The sequence below is a fragment of the Mustela nivalis genome (assembly GCF_964662115.1).
Source record: "Mustela nivalis genome assembly, chromosome: 1".
Taxonomy (NCBI): Eukaryota; Metazoa; Chordata; class Mammalia; order Carnivora; family Mustelidae; genus Mustela; species Mustela nivalis.
In genome coordinates, this window is record NC_139020.1 from 65,572,291 (window position 1) to 65,586,964 (window position 14,674).

Below are 14,674 nucleotides of genomic sequence, written 5' to 3' on the forward strand. Positions count from 1 at the left end.
CAGGGAGGTGGAAAGCAAGTATTGGTCATGTGACTCCAAGATGAAGCAGAAAAGAAGGTTTTAACGAGCCAATAGTCAGTTCACTTGGAAATGTTTACCCTTATGGGGTATGTATCAGACGAAAGCCATTAAGGCTGTCTAGTCAGAGACTGGCTCCCTGGGTCACTTTCCCAGGTTTACTTGGCCTCAGTTTCACCCGTAGCCAGTCTCACGGCGTGTCATTCCAGTCTCATAAGACCTTCAAGGGCTTTAGGAGCTATTTACTTTAACCTCTTCCCAGGATAGGAGCGCTCCCTGACTTCTCATCCCTTCTTACTTCAGACACGCGGTCCAGGATTTGTTTAAATAAACTTGTTCTATTGGTCCTTGAGTAAACTTGCCCTCCCAGCAGCATTCCCACATGTTTTTTTTTTTTTTAAAGATTTTATTTATTTATTTGACAGAGAGAGATCACAAGTAGGCAGAGAGGCAGGCAGAGAGAGAGAGAGGAGGAAGCAGGCTCCCCGCTGAGCAGAGAGCCCAATGCGGGGCTCGATCCCAGAACCCTGGGATCATGACCCGACCGAAGGCAGAGGCTTTAACCCACTGAGCCACCCAGGCTTCCCTCCCACATTTTTTTTTTTTTATTTTTTTATTTTTTTTTTTTTAAAGATTTTATTTATTTATTTGACAGAGAGAGATCACAAGTAGGCAGAGAGGCAGGCAGAGAGAGGGAGGAGGAAGCAGGCTCCCTGCTGAGCAGAGAGCCCGATGCGGGACTCGATCCCAGGACCCTGAGATCATGACCTGAGCCGAAGGCAGTGGCTTAACCCACTGAGCCACCCAGGCGCCCCCCCTCCCACATTTTATTAGGAGAAACTCTTCAGGCCTCTTTTAAGGCTCCTGAAGGCCAAATCTGCTTTTATGAGGTAAATGGTTAATGTTCTCACAACTTTATTTGGTCTTGACTGGGGGTGGGGGAGGCAGGAGGAAAACAATACAGTGACTATTTTAATTTCTTTATTTACCAATAGTATCCAAAAAAAAAAAAAAAGGGAACAACAACAACAACAAAGAATCAAGAGTTACAAAAACAAGTTAAATGCAATATGGAAGCCTACTAATACAAATACATTTCACAAACACATAAGCAACGGAAACCTGTTCAGATTTGCTTTGGAGATTTGATTATTTAAAAATTTATGTGTAAAGGAAAGACATTCAGATTTGTCTAAATGGGCTTATTAGCAGGTGGAGGAGACCTGCTTTCTAAAAAACAGTGATGGAATCCAGAGTCATGGCACATGAAAAGGTTTCCATGAACACTGAATCTTAACAGATGCTGTAATATGTTAATAAAATCACATACACACCGAAAAAGCCCTGGGAAGATTGCAGTCTAAGCCCCGTGCTTGTAGAGAGCTGGAGGAACTGAACCTGGTTTAATCCTATTTGCTCCATGCAAAGCTCTATGCAACGCTCCCCAAACTAGGCTACTTAGCAGCTTTCCATGAAGGGTCATCAGATACTGTGATTCTATGGCGCAGACAATAGCGGCCCTATTTACAGGTGGAATGCAGAGTTATTCTTGGCGATTCCATGTTGCAGGGTAGGGTAGTCTTAGATTGCAACCACTGTCCTGAATGTAATTGGGGAGGAGACACTCTGGCTTCTTGCTTTAAACAAATTGGTACTCCTGCCCTCGCCCTCAGTGTCCAGGGGCTGGCAAAACTCAGTCAAGTTGTGCTGTTGGGAGTTCTCCGAGATGAGTGGACAGGAAGGTGCATTTCAGAGTGCACAAGTGGGGCTCAAAAAGACCTTTTAAATGGGATGTGTATAAAAGCTCAGAATTCTAAACAAAATGGAATGCTGTCCTTTCAAAGGAGAACAAAGAAACTTTAGAAGGAATTCCACATTCAAGCGCAACCTTCTCAGAGTCACCTGGGCAGTGCGATCTACCTAATTTCCCTCTCATAGTCTGTAATCTACTTTCTGAAAATGAGCTCTCAAGTCAAGTGTTTAATCTTTGTTGTTCCAAGTGCATCTTATATATGGTAAATAGTGAGGTTAATAATCAGAGTCCAAAAGATAAGAATGATGGACCTCCTCCCAATCATGGTTTGAAGACTCCATTTCCATTCCCTCCTTAAAATGTGAAATTCTTTTGTCCTCATCTTGAAAGGGAAAGATATTTCTGTTTCCAAGAAGGTTAAGAATGGAGCACAAAAGTGAGGGCAAAGTAAGTGGAGGGGTTCTTTTTCCCATTCTCTTCCCGGATAGACTTTACCCGAGAGAGCTCTACATCACAGCACAGCCTCTGAGACAGAGGTCAGATTTGGTCATCTTGTTTTTAGCTGTCAGACCCTTTTGTTTTAACAGTAAAGTTTCATTTATCCTAAGGAGAAGGGAAATCATAGGAACCTGTATCCTTCTGGGCCAATTATCAGAACCACAGAATTTATAATTTATCAGATTGAAAGGTTAATCCTACTTGTTCACTGAGGAAACTAAGGCTCCAAAATAGGAAGAGACTGGGCCAAAGTCCCCCCTCCTAGCTAGTGGTAGATCAAAGAGCATATTGATAGGCTAAGCCTTGCTTGGCTGCACTTGTCTCCATCCTTTGGAACGCTGATTTGCATGAATGTATTAGAAAAAAATGGAAACAAACTAGCTTTTTGGACCTTAAAAACTTTGTATGGAGATGCTTCGTATTCCCCTGGCTTCTTGTCTGAGGCACCCAATGGCAGACTGCCGATCCACTGGAAGCCAGGGGGACAGATCTCTGGGCTGCGTCTAAATATGTAGCAGGGTTGGTGGGGTCTGGGTTATAGCGGTCCCTGCACCAGAAAGAACCCCAAACTCTCCCACCCCTGAAATGGTAAGACTACTGAAAAATAATTACAGAAGCTCCATTTCTAGTCAAGAAAATAAAATACTAAACAACAACAATAATATAATGATAATAACTGAAGAATGAAGTCAACTTGCCAACAAAAGTATTACAGAAAAATAGCACCTTTGGTAAATAGTATTTTAAAAATTTGGTTTGGTCTCTAAGGGGTTCAAAGTGGACAAATATCTGCATCATTTGCATGTACTTCCCCCTCCCCCCAATTCCCAAGTCTAAGGGACACAGGGTACCTGGAAGGATGGCTGCGTTATCTAAAGGCAGTGGTTGGGGCCGTGAGAAGCACAGATGCTGGAGGTCTGTTAGGCTGATGGCGACAGAGAGGGGCTGGATGCAGAATGCCTTCCTCTCCACTGAGCCTCCAACCACCCCCACCCCTGCCTCTGCTCTGGGGCAGCCTGAAGTTCTGGCCAGCATTGCCTGCACTCCCCGTAGCCTGTTTACTGCTGTGGCAGACTGGGGTTCAGATCTGGGTCCGCTCCTCTCCCAACCCTGATGCAGTTTCCTTACTTGTCTCCAGCCCCTGAGCACCATTTACAGTTTCTCTCAAAGCACTCCTAGAAATGAAGGCTATGGCCCTGCCCCTCCTAGCCAGCCACCTCCATTTCCTTTATTGCAAAACAAGTAGACAAAATAAAACTCATCGCTATACAAGCAAATACTGGTGATTGGGCGATTGTAGCAGACACTTGCATATACTGGACTCAGCGAGGAAGTGGAAGAGAAGGTGCCAGGCTCTGGACACCCTTCCCAGGTGCCACCTCTTTAGATCTCTTTGGCGCTCATTTTCTTGGTCTTTTCAGCTGTTTCCTTTGAGAAGCAGGAGAAAATAAGCATTGTGAATTATAAAAAAAAGAAATCACTGGCACCTATCTAGTCCTCAAGATTTTATACAGCATTGGCAGAGACATGCTTCTGCTAAATTTTCGTTCTGTTACTTGTCTGTCTCTTCCGTGGATGAGAACAAAGATATAATTTATATACCATATAAATCTTTGAGGGCAAAGATCATGTGTTCTTTTTGACATGGTCGCATAGGGGCTGTCATTAAGAGCTGAGCCCATTTGAATGCCTATGAAATCACAGGTCAGACACGATTATCCCCATCTTAAAGATGAAGAAAAGGATGCTAAATGCAAGTGCTACAAGATGTGCCAAAATCCCTGTCCAGAGAGGGGTTAAGGACAACAGGCTCTGGAGGCAGATGGTCTGAACTTCAGTCAGGGATGTACTCTGGGGGACTTTGGGCAAATTATAAAAACTGTGCCTCAGTGTCTTCATCTACAAGATGAGGGTAGTAAAGGACCACCTCTTACAACATGTCACATTCCTCCAAAGAAGCCATTCTTACTTATGGCCAGTAAGCACATGAGAAAATGTTCAACATCATTAGTTGTTAGGGGAACATGAGTCAAAACTACAATGAGATGCCACTTCACACCCACTGGGCTGGCTAAAAGAGAACATAAGGGACAATGACAAATGCTGTGAGTTTGTGGAAAAACAGGAACACTGCTGGCGAGGACGTAAAATGGTACAGCCGCTTGGAAAACAGTCTGGTGGTTCCTCGAAAGATGAATCACAGAGTTACCATATGACCCAGCAGTTTTACCCCACAGAACCAAGAGACCTGAAAATGTATGTCCACACAGAGACTTGAACAAGAATGTTCACCGCAGCACTATTCATCATTGCCGAAAAGGGATAACCACCAAAATATCTGTCAGCTGGTGAACAGACCCACCAAATGTGGCTTATCCATACAATGGAATCTTATGTAGCCATGAAGAGGAGTGAAGTACTGACTGATGCTAAAACAAGGATAAGCCTTGAACGCATTATGCTGGGTGAAGGAAGTCACACCAAAAATGACATATAGTGTATGATTCCATTTGTCTGTCTATATCCAGAATAGATAGGCAAAGTTGTAGAGCTGGAATGTAGATGAGTGGCTGCCAGGGGCTGGGAGAAGAGAGAATGGGGAGTCACTTCTGATGGGCCTGGGGTTTCTGGGCTGATGAAAATGTTCCAGAAATAGTAGTGATGGTTGATCATCTATTGAATATACTAAAAACCACTGGATTGTATACTTTAAAAGGGTGAATTTTATGGTATATAAATTATATCTCAATAAAAAACTAATTAGGAAATAAAAAACAACAGTGCCTGGCATCTGGCAGACACTGTTGGCTTCCCATCTGTAGCCCCTTTAGTGTTTCAGTACTGGCATGGCTTCTTCCTGCCAGCACCTGCACCTCTTTGCCTGAGACTTTCTCTGGCTGCTGGAGCCTGCTCTGCCCACACATGCTGGCGGGCCAGAGATGCTCTGGAATTCATACTGCTGGTGGCGGCCCTCGCCAACGGCGGCTGGGGAGTTTGTGGAGGAATACTCCTGCTCCCTTCCCTCTCCGGCTGGGGAGCTCTGGTCCCAGCCCTCCGCAGGAGGACTAAGCGCCACCCGCCCACAGTGGTAACATGCCTGGATATACACTCTTTATTGCTTCCTTCCTTTCCTGGGCTTGCTTCCCAACTCCCCTTCTGGTGTCTCCTAGGATTGCTAAATCAACTATTTGTACTCGAGTCCTTGACTTAGCGTCTACTTTCTGAGGGAACTCACATAAAAGGCATAAAAATGTGAGCTATTATAATTCACTCCCCACTGTCTACTCTGATCATTTCCCCACCCCAGAGGAAAGGAATTCCTATTAAGTTCTTTTTTTCTTTTATGTGGTTGGACTTGTCTGGAGACTCAAGGCTGATGAAATATGGAAAAACAGGTCAGGAGCTTCTGCTTTGGCTTAAAAAACTGACATGAAGATTCTACATTATCAGTGACAATGGTGACAAAATGTGTGTTAAAAGCCACTAATATGAGCAATTATTATTTTTGAGCACTTAATAGTTATTTTCAAGTCAAATACTTCATCACAACAGCAGTTCTTGCGACTGTTACATTCCCTCAGAACTTAAGTCAGACAGAAGGCTTGTATACCAGACCCAGTCTGCAGATAGGTGACCTATATCCTATAAGCCAGCGGGAAGATAGGCCATTAGAGGCCACATATTCATGTTTTCCCTCCAGCCCTTACCAAAGTATGTCAGTGAATCCCTATTCTGCCAAGAGCCTTTTTTCCAGGAAGGCCTTCAACTTAATGACACAGCACCTGAGCAGAATTTTTATTTATTATCTTCTCCAGTCTCCAGGAAGCAGAACCTCTAAGTACTTTGGCCCTGTCAATCCCAGGCTGTTCTCTAAATGCCAGTTTGGCATTTAACAAATCCTTCCTGCTGTGGTCCATGTTCACTAATTTTCTGTTCACTGCCCCCAAGGAGCTCCTAGTCTTTGGGTTTGGGCACTGCTCGTGATAGGAAACAGTAACACTGCTTATTTGCAAACCACTGTCAACCAACTTACAGATCACTACCTGCCTAATTCTTACCTATAAAGCAATTTACCAAGTTGTAGCCTATATCTGCTGAGACCTGGGGGACTCTGGAGGGACTCCATCAGGGAACTATCTAGATCATGATTTGATACTGTGGGTTTACCATTCGGGACTTACTGCATGCACCACAGTGGCTCCTTGGTCTCCAGGAGCATTAGGCAATACCTGAATGGTGGAAGGGCTGAATGGCAGCAGCAGAACCCAAGTCAGCATGGAGGCAGCCACTCACCTGGTGCTTTTGGAGCTCCTGGACATATCTGGTCATCTCCTCTTCTGTCTGGCTCCGGGCCCCCTTCTGATTCTTTCCTGTAAGAAGAACCAAAGCTCAGAGCTGGTAACACTGAGAGAAGCCAGTTCAGAATCCCACCAAGAGCTACCTTTTAGGGTCTTGATTTCCTCTCCCATTAACCTATAGAAGGAAGGGTGAACTGCCTGCATTTCTGTGAATATGAAGTGTCCCAGTGCAACGGACACCTTCAGAGGAACACTGAACAAATCAATCTCCTTCACTTTCCCCTGGCCTCTGCACCTGGTATCTTCTTCCCCCACTTCCAGGGCAGTCATGCTGGGGCGGGCCGGAAGGGAAAGCTATGGGGAGTTACTTGGGTCCTGACTCCGGAGATCCTACAGACCAGTGATTCTCAACCATTCCCACACCTGCAAAATGTCCTGCAGAACTTTTCAAGATACCATTGTTTAAATTCTACTTTTAGATTCTGGTTTAACTGTTGTTGGGCACCAGGATTTTATAAAAGCTCTAGGTGATTCTAATGTGCAGCCGGGGCTGATAAGCACTATAATAAGCAATGTTTCCCAAATTTACAGGGTGGCTAAAATAAATAAATAAATAATAAATCATAGACTACATCCTAAAAATGTAGGTTCCCAAGCTACCCTTTTGTGGATTCTGATTCTGTAGGTTTGGGATGGAATCTATATGTTTACTGAGCAGTGTCTGCTGTGAGGAAACACCACACCATGCTTCTCAAGCATGGTTCTCGAGTCTGGCATTAATCTGCCCCTCATGGCAGTTTCCCTCTGGCTCCATCTTGATGCCACCTTTTTCTTTGCCCCATTGGAATTTGTGATCTAAGACCAGATTGCCTTTCGGGTACTGACTTTGGAATGCTGCCTCTGCAGTGTGCTCTCAGATCACCAAGAGAGGCTCACCTTGGGGCACCCCCATTTCCAGTGCTGTTTATACCCTAGAGAGCCGTGAACCTGGGCCATTTGGAGAGGGAGGATGAGCTGTCCAGTGTGGCTGTGGAAATAGGCATTGTCTGATGGAGACGGTCATTTGGGTTTTGTCTGATATGTGTGATGGGGCTTATTATCCAGATGATCAAGCTTATTCTGTATGACAGCTAGCTATTTAACAATTGCCTGTGTCCTGGAAATGGATGGCTACCCTTCCAAAACCAGAGCAGGCACAGTTAGTGTTGAGAGCTACCGCAGGGGTTTTGGGAAGATAAGTGTAGGATGCTTCTTGATTGAGGCATGCTGGGTAGAGTTTTGAGACATTCTCTCTTAGCTTCAATAGCTACAGTGTGCTTAGCCTGGCTATGCTGAATTAGTTTTGACTTCCAGCAACTTCTAGGATTTCTACTTTCTAAGCAGCCTCTTTCCACTCTTCCATTTGTCTCTGGAATTGTGTTGGCTTCTTGCTTTCCCACATGAAGAAGAGACTTGGTCTCGGGCAATGACAGACTAGGGATCCCCTGGCAGGTCTGAGCTCATTTTGCACTGTTGCTGCTGCCTAGGCTTCTTATCTAGAACCACCTTTTCTGGGTCCTTGACCTCTCTCCTGGTTACCGTATTTCCTGACCTTTCTGAATATGATCCCAAGACCAGCCTGTTCTTTTTTGTCTCAGTTTTTTAAAGATATAATTTTAAATTCACCCCATCTGGTATAAATTTTGGAATTGGTTCCTACCAACTGACCTTTCTTCTCAAACCTAGTGTGGCTCTCCAGTCTAGAACTGGCTTCACCCTCACTCTCTTTCCTCTAATCTGAATGGTGCTTGTTTTTCTCTATGACCTGGCTCCCATTTAAGCGTTTCTTTTGATCTTTAGCATCATTCCATCATGCCATGGGGTTTCTGTTCTGGTCCCTCAAACTCTCTGAGGTCTCTATCTCTTCAACCCACCCTGACCATACTCAAGTTTTTTTCTTAGGGATTACCCAAGTCTGTTAATTCAAAGAGGGCCTGTAAACAGTTCTCCTTTTTCTGCTGGGTGTGGATGGCAAGGAGGAGACATTCTGTCTTCCAACCACATGAGTCTTTTACACAGAGGATTTCCTAAGCTGTCCTAAGGATTAAGTGGGTTAATATGTAAAGTGCGTAGAAGAGTGCCTGGCACACAGCTCTCACTAAGTATTTGCTTTCATCATCATTATTATTACTATTTCTATCATGATTAGGCCAGTCTCATATCAACATTTGATCTTGCCCTGCATCTTAAGCCTCTCTGCTGCCACACCTCTGGAACGAGTATTGAACATAATGCATCTGGCAGAAGTGTTTTGCCCTCGATGCTGCCCACGGGGCTTTCAGACACTACAACTGGAGTCTGTTCCTTGTTCCTAGTCCCTGCTAGGATGACTCTTCTCTGTCATCCCCACTCTGACTTCTCCTATGTTGAGTTCACAAAGGAAGCTCTCTCCTTGCCATGCCTTCCTTCTGCCTGAGGGACAGCTCACCGTCACAGGTCATGGCTGTGCAGACCCAGTTTCCACAGGCACAGACACAACGGTTACAGTCCACCTCGGTCTCTGCTCCGTCTGCATAGGTTTCATCCTCCAGGGCACACTCTGTTGGGACCGGAAATAAGGGGCAATGGTTTACGGTGAGGATGGAACAAGACATGCTGGCTACTCTCTATGCACTTTACCCCTCTCCCAGACAAGACCTGCTTCTGCTTATCCTTCAGAGGCAACATAACTGGATAAATGACATCATCGATCCAAAGATTTTTGGATCAACAAACATGCTCAGCTTGTTGATGATGGGCTAGGGCCCAGTCTGAAATTGTGGGAGGGAATTTTCTTAGCAAGCTCTGCAAAATTTCATCAAGTCTCTCTCTCTTGGCCCTCCCCAAAGGCCCCCATTCCCTACAGCTTTATATTTCTTAGGTGAAGCATACTCTTCTCTGGAGGATTGAAGGTCGGGTTGAGGCACTTGAGGAACTCTTGGAAGCTGAGTTTCCAGTCAGCATTTTCATCAGACAGTTCGATGAGAGCATCAACACAGAGTCCTCTGGAACAAAACACAGGAGAAATGTGTCATCAAGACCTCAGCTTCACTCCCACAGAAAGCAACAAAACATCGGGATCACATATTCCTGGGGCCTTCAGAGGAGGCCAAGGGGGCAACTGTTAACTGAAGAACTTTCTGCACTGCCTTTCCACAAGCATCATCCATCCTGGCTCCTGTGAGCATCCAACATTTATTTTGTATACTTGTCAGATCATTCACATGGTTCAAATGTTCTGCCCAAGAAGACTGAAGTTTGCTGAAAGGTTTTGTCCACTTTGACTGACAAATGTTCTTACTGCCTATGCAGCACCTTCCATGAGCAACTGCCTTTCCCCACAGTATTGGTTAGGTCAGCCACACTAGGGAAGTCAAAACAGAAGGGAGATGAATAGATGACAGGAATGGAATGTGCGATGGAGTTCAAGTAGGCATCATCACCATCACTACTCCAAAAAGAGAAACGTATGTTCAGAAAAGTTTTACAGAACTCCAATTCCCTCATGCTCCTCTTGGCCTGGATTTGAGCCCTGGTTCAATCACTTCCTACCCAAATGGCCTTGAGCTAGCTCTTCAACTTTTCTGAGCCTGTTTTCTCAACTGTAAAACGAGGACAGGGAGCCCTTCTTCACTGGGATGTTAGGAAGATCAAACATTGAACTTGTAAAATATTATCTAATTTCAAGTTATCAAAATCTGAAGGATTTTCAGGTATTATACTATAAGGTCATGAACTGCTAAGGTCATGAATTGCAGAATCTGGGCTTCATGCTTTCGATTTCTTCTGAACAAAAGAGGTGCTGTTCCTATTTTTAATTCTCGCTGATGTATTAGAATCACACTGGAAGTTTCTGAGGGGTTCATTTTGATTAATATTTACTCTGGAATAATGTCAGAAAAGGACAGGGACAGGCTCTCATTTGTGACAATTAGGGTTCTCTATGTGAAATAGCACCAATTATCTTAAAAGTCAGAACTAAAGCTATTTTAGACTTGTGGTTAAATAATACAGTAATGTAATTCCATTAGAAACTTAACCATTAAACCATTACACATGATACTCAGGAATGCTTTTGCTCTGATCTGACCTTGATAATTTATTTTAAGATTACATTCTATTGCTTGCAAGTTCTGGCCAAAAACTAACTACTTGATCAGATGCCAGGTGTGCTCAACATGTTAGTTCATAATGTTCACAAAATAGACCAGGACGGAATCCCTATTTTTGCTTTTTACTTTTTATTTGCCTTGGCGGCTCCTTGCAGGTAGGAAGGAGCTCAAATTCCCGTTGCTATCCAGCCTTTGCCTCGTGGACCACCCCTGAGCCCTCAACTTTACTCACCTAAGCAGTTTGTTGTTCTCCTGGTCTGCATATGTGGTGATGTTGATGGCAGTTTCATTCTGCTCCACAAATTTCAGTAATTCGCTAGAGTCCAAGCGAGAGTCACCATTATCGACGTTCTAGAAAGGAGAAGAAGGAACACTTTGTACAACTGTCTCCCATTCAGCTTGACCCATCTTTGGTTCATCCTGCTCATTCCAATCCTGCCCTGGCCTCTAGCAACACAGGCTTGGAGATGTGAGATGGCACCTGCACTCTAAGATGAGAGAGTGGAGGTGTGAAGGCAGAGGCCACCGAGGGCCTTTCAAACCCAGACCCTGCTCAGAGCAGCAGCTGGGACACAGGACTGTGTTTGCCTAAGTGGCCTGGGGGGCTTGAGGACGCTCTGTGGCCTCATCCCTGACACTGTCCTGCAGACATTCTCCAGGGAACATCTGGGTTCAGGCAGTCACCATACCCTGTCCTCAAACCTCAGTGGAAATGTAACAACATTCTGAATCAGAATCTGTGGCAGAGCCCAGGATGTGTGTTTCTAACCAGCTGCTTGGGAACAGCAATGCAGGTGACCTCTGAGCTCACTCTGGGAGTCACAAGAACACTTTTTGCTGCTTGACTTCCCTGGCATGCTCTCACACCTAATGTTCACACTGGTACCCCTAACCAAGCACATCAGTGAGAAGTCACAAGTAAAGGCTCTGAATTGATAACCTGCAGGCAGAGGTGGCGCAACGCCCCCCACCCCTCTGCTCTGGGCTGGGGGCCCCACTGCAGATGTGTGCAAGGCCCTTGGCTTACAGAGCGCAGGCTGTCCTCATGACCCAGTTGACATCCCACAAGCCTGATCCTAGGGAGCCTGTTTCCGATGTAAGGTGAGGGTAAAGTGAGCTCAGGTATTACCCCTTCTTTGGCAAGATGCTAAACCTAAACCAAAACCATTTGGGACCATTAAACATGCTCAGGCCCCCACTACAGGAGGAGGGTGTCGAGGTCAAGGTCTTACTAAATTTTAAGTTGATATCACTGCTCTCCTAAATAGTTCTGGTGGGGGAAAATTGTTTTTGAAAAATTCTTTTTCCCTAGGCTGTCTTGTCCTGCTGCCTTAAGAAATACTCAGCATTCCCATGTTACTTTCAGGATGGCTCCCCAGATGGTGTAAGGGCTTCTGGAAGAAAAGTCTGTCCAGGCTCCCAGGTAGAAGGGTCTCTTCTTCCATGACTGTCATGTGTCACATACAGTCTACTCTAAGGTTGTAAATCTTTCCATAGTATGTGTAATGCCAGGTATGTCTAACACAAAGCATGCCAGCCCTTGCTTAATGCCTTTTCATCATTCTTGTCTCCATTCCCAGCAAGAGGTCTCAGATGTTCTCTAGTCCCTGTACATCCACCCTGAGGAAACCGCCATTCACCTTGTGAAGGCTTGATTAACTAATGGAGAGAAAGGAAATAAAGTTGGCCAAGGGTCATTCTTAAGCAGTACAGGACATTCTTGAATCCAAATGGTCCCAGTGCTGGAGAGACAGAAGCAGCCCTCACAGACCCCAACAGAGTTCACAGCCTAATAAGAGAGTGAGCCTGATGAGGAGCTGCACAGCCATGGCTGCAGACCTGGGGCCACGTGACCGCTGGGGGCACCAGGAACCTGCCACTATGGCAGCTCTCAAAAGGCAGTGCTAAGTGCCCACACTGCACATTCAGCAGGGCCAGAATCCAGGCCTGAAGTTGAGGGGAGAGCCAGCCAGCCTGCAAGCTCATCTCAGGAGGACCAAACAGGCCTCCCAAGTTAACTCTGCATGTGGATCCAAAAGAAAACAGAGGTCTGGTACCTTCCCCAGAACTAGCCTGGATTGCCTGGGGGCCTGCCTCAGAGGCCGTGATCTTGGACCATGAACCAACCTAATTTACTTGGCCTCTGTTCAGCCAAGCAGTGACAGAAGGCACAGTACCTCACGTGCCTGCTCTCCCAGCTTTATGTATACTTGAGGTAGCACCCTTTTCTTCTGTGTAACTCCAGGGTTCTAGCAAGGCAAGAAGGTGTGTGATACAAAACCCATGTTTGGGGCTTATTGCCAAGTGTGGAGAACGTTCAGAGGATGGGCTAGGACAGGCACTTGCTCACACACAGCTGCTATGGTGATGGGGGACATGATACCTGGGTAATAGAGGTAAGAAGTTCGGCTTCAGCTGTGGCCCTGGCCACCAGGGATGTGCCACCAGAAGTCCAGCGTGTGTCTATGACATGGACCATGACCAGCTCTCTCTACCTGGGTCTGTTACACTTTCACTGGAGAAATCATGAATGAATCACTAGGTGAAGTGAGAGTCTGGTTTTGGTCTTAATCAAATTCTCATTAGATTTTCTTTTCAACTAATTTTGATGTTAGGAATACCAGCTGGGCTGGAGCGCAGTTCCTGGTTCAGTAACTGTTTCTGTGAGATATCCACTCTCACCAACAGGCAGTTATGTGCCTAGTGGAACGCATGTCCCTTTGAAGACTGCACAAACAGGACTCTTATTAGATGGCTATTACCATCAAAAGGTAGATACTGAATCCCCTAGTTTCTCAGAGGACACTGCCAGAATATCTGGGAAAAGCAAGCCTTGTTGCGTGTGTCAGTCATGATCAAGCTTTCGTGGTCAGGAGCGAGAAGGCCCTAGAGGAAGCTACTTTCTCAAGGGGTCCCCACGGGAGCCTACTGGAGAAATTACTGCCAGAGCAGGTGGAGAGGTCTTGGGGGCAGGGGTATGGGACCCAGCTACTCGGGAATCAAATTAATAGCAGGTGCCATTGATGGACACAAAGGGGCCACTAAGAATGACTACAGGGTCCAAAGGGGAGCTTCGGAAAGAGTGTTCTGGGGTCTCCTAGGCCCTCGTGGCCATGGCCGAGTCACTGCATGCAACGACCTGGCAGGTGTTGCTCACTCAGCTTCTACAAAATCATTTCCCTCAAGTTACTTTCTGTTCCTGTGTGACTGTCCTGTCTTTGCACAATTGTGTGTTTCTCTGGAGATAAGGAGCCACCCTCTGCCCCAAAGGCCTTGTAATGCTGGTGGATTGAGACCGAGGGTCGACTGAGAAGGGCTGGGCTCTCCCAGCCAGGCATGATCTCAAACACTTGGAACCCAGAGAGACATACTTTCTGCCATGGGAGAGACAACTCACTGAAGAAAGAAACACAAGCAAAGTCTTAAGTGACCAAATATGCAATCCAATATTTCTCCATCTGTGGGGTCCATAAAGTCAGTTAGGAAGAGGAATCCCCAGACTAGGCTAGTTTTAACCACACGTGGTGGCCACAGAGCCACGGAGAAATTGCTCATGTGCCTGGGGTTGCTTCTGAGTCCAGGCTGGTTATGGCCTTGGACAGCAGGCCCTGGAGACACGTGAGAACATATCCATCTGACAGCATCTACCTAGAGATGTGTGCTTGTCAGTACAGGGGGCTTTCTGCTTAGATGGCAGAGTGAGCACATGAATGTGTGTCTGGGAGGAGGCTGTGTCTGTGTGGGGTGTGCATCTCTGTATGTGGGATGTGTATGTGTGGTGTGCATGCTTCTGCTTGTGGTATTTATCTCTGGGTGTGCTGTATATATGTGTGTGTCTGTGTTCTTGTCAATTAGCTGGAAGAGTATCTTTAACTGCTTCATTCACAATGTCTCAGGCTCTCTGAAAAATCTCCAAGCCATGGGAGCCCTAATCATCCCTAACCACTAATTACGACCTTTTTCAAGGAAGCATCTCT

At 45.8% G+C, this 14,674-nt stretch overlaps 1 protein-coding gene across 1 annotated transcript in view; it reads right to left on the minus strand.

Moving 5' to 3' along the window:
• Positions 1 to 982: 982 nt before the first annotated feature.
• Positions 983 to 14,674, minus strand: part of FSTL1 (follistatin like 1) — a 53,310-nt gene continuing 39,618 nt past the window's right edge. The window contains exons 7-11 of the mRNA XM_082712219.1: positions 10,930 to 11,048; positions 9,478 to 9,590; positions 9,035 to 9,145; positions 6,563 to 6,639; positions 983 to 3,697 (exon numbers count right to left, since the gene is read on the minus strand). Coding sequence (XP_082568345.1) covers positions 3,653 to 3,697; positions 6,563 to 6,639; positions 9,035 to 9,145; positions 9,478 to 9,590; positions 10,930 to 11,048 — 465 coding nt within the window. The 3' untranslated portion in view covers positions 983 to 3,652. The remainder of the gene's footprint in view (positions 3,698 to 6,562; positions 6,640 to 9,034; positions 9,146 to 9,477; positions 9,591 to 10,929; positions 11,049 to 14,674) is intronic.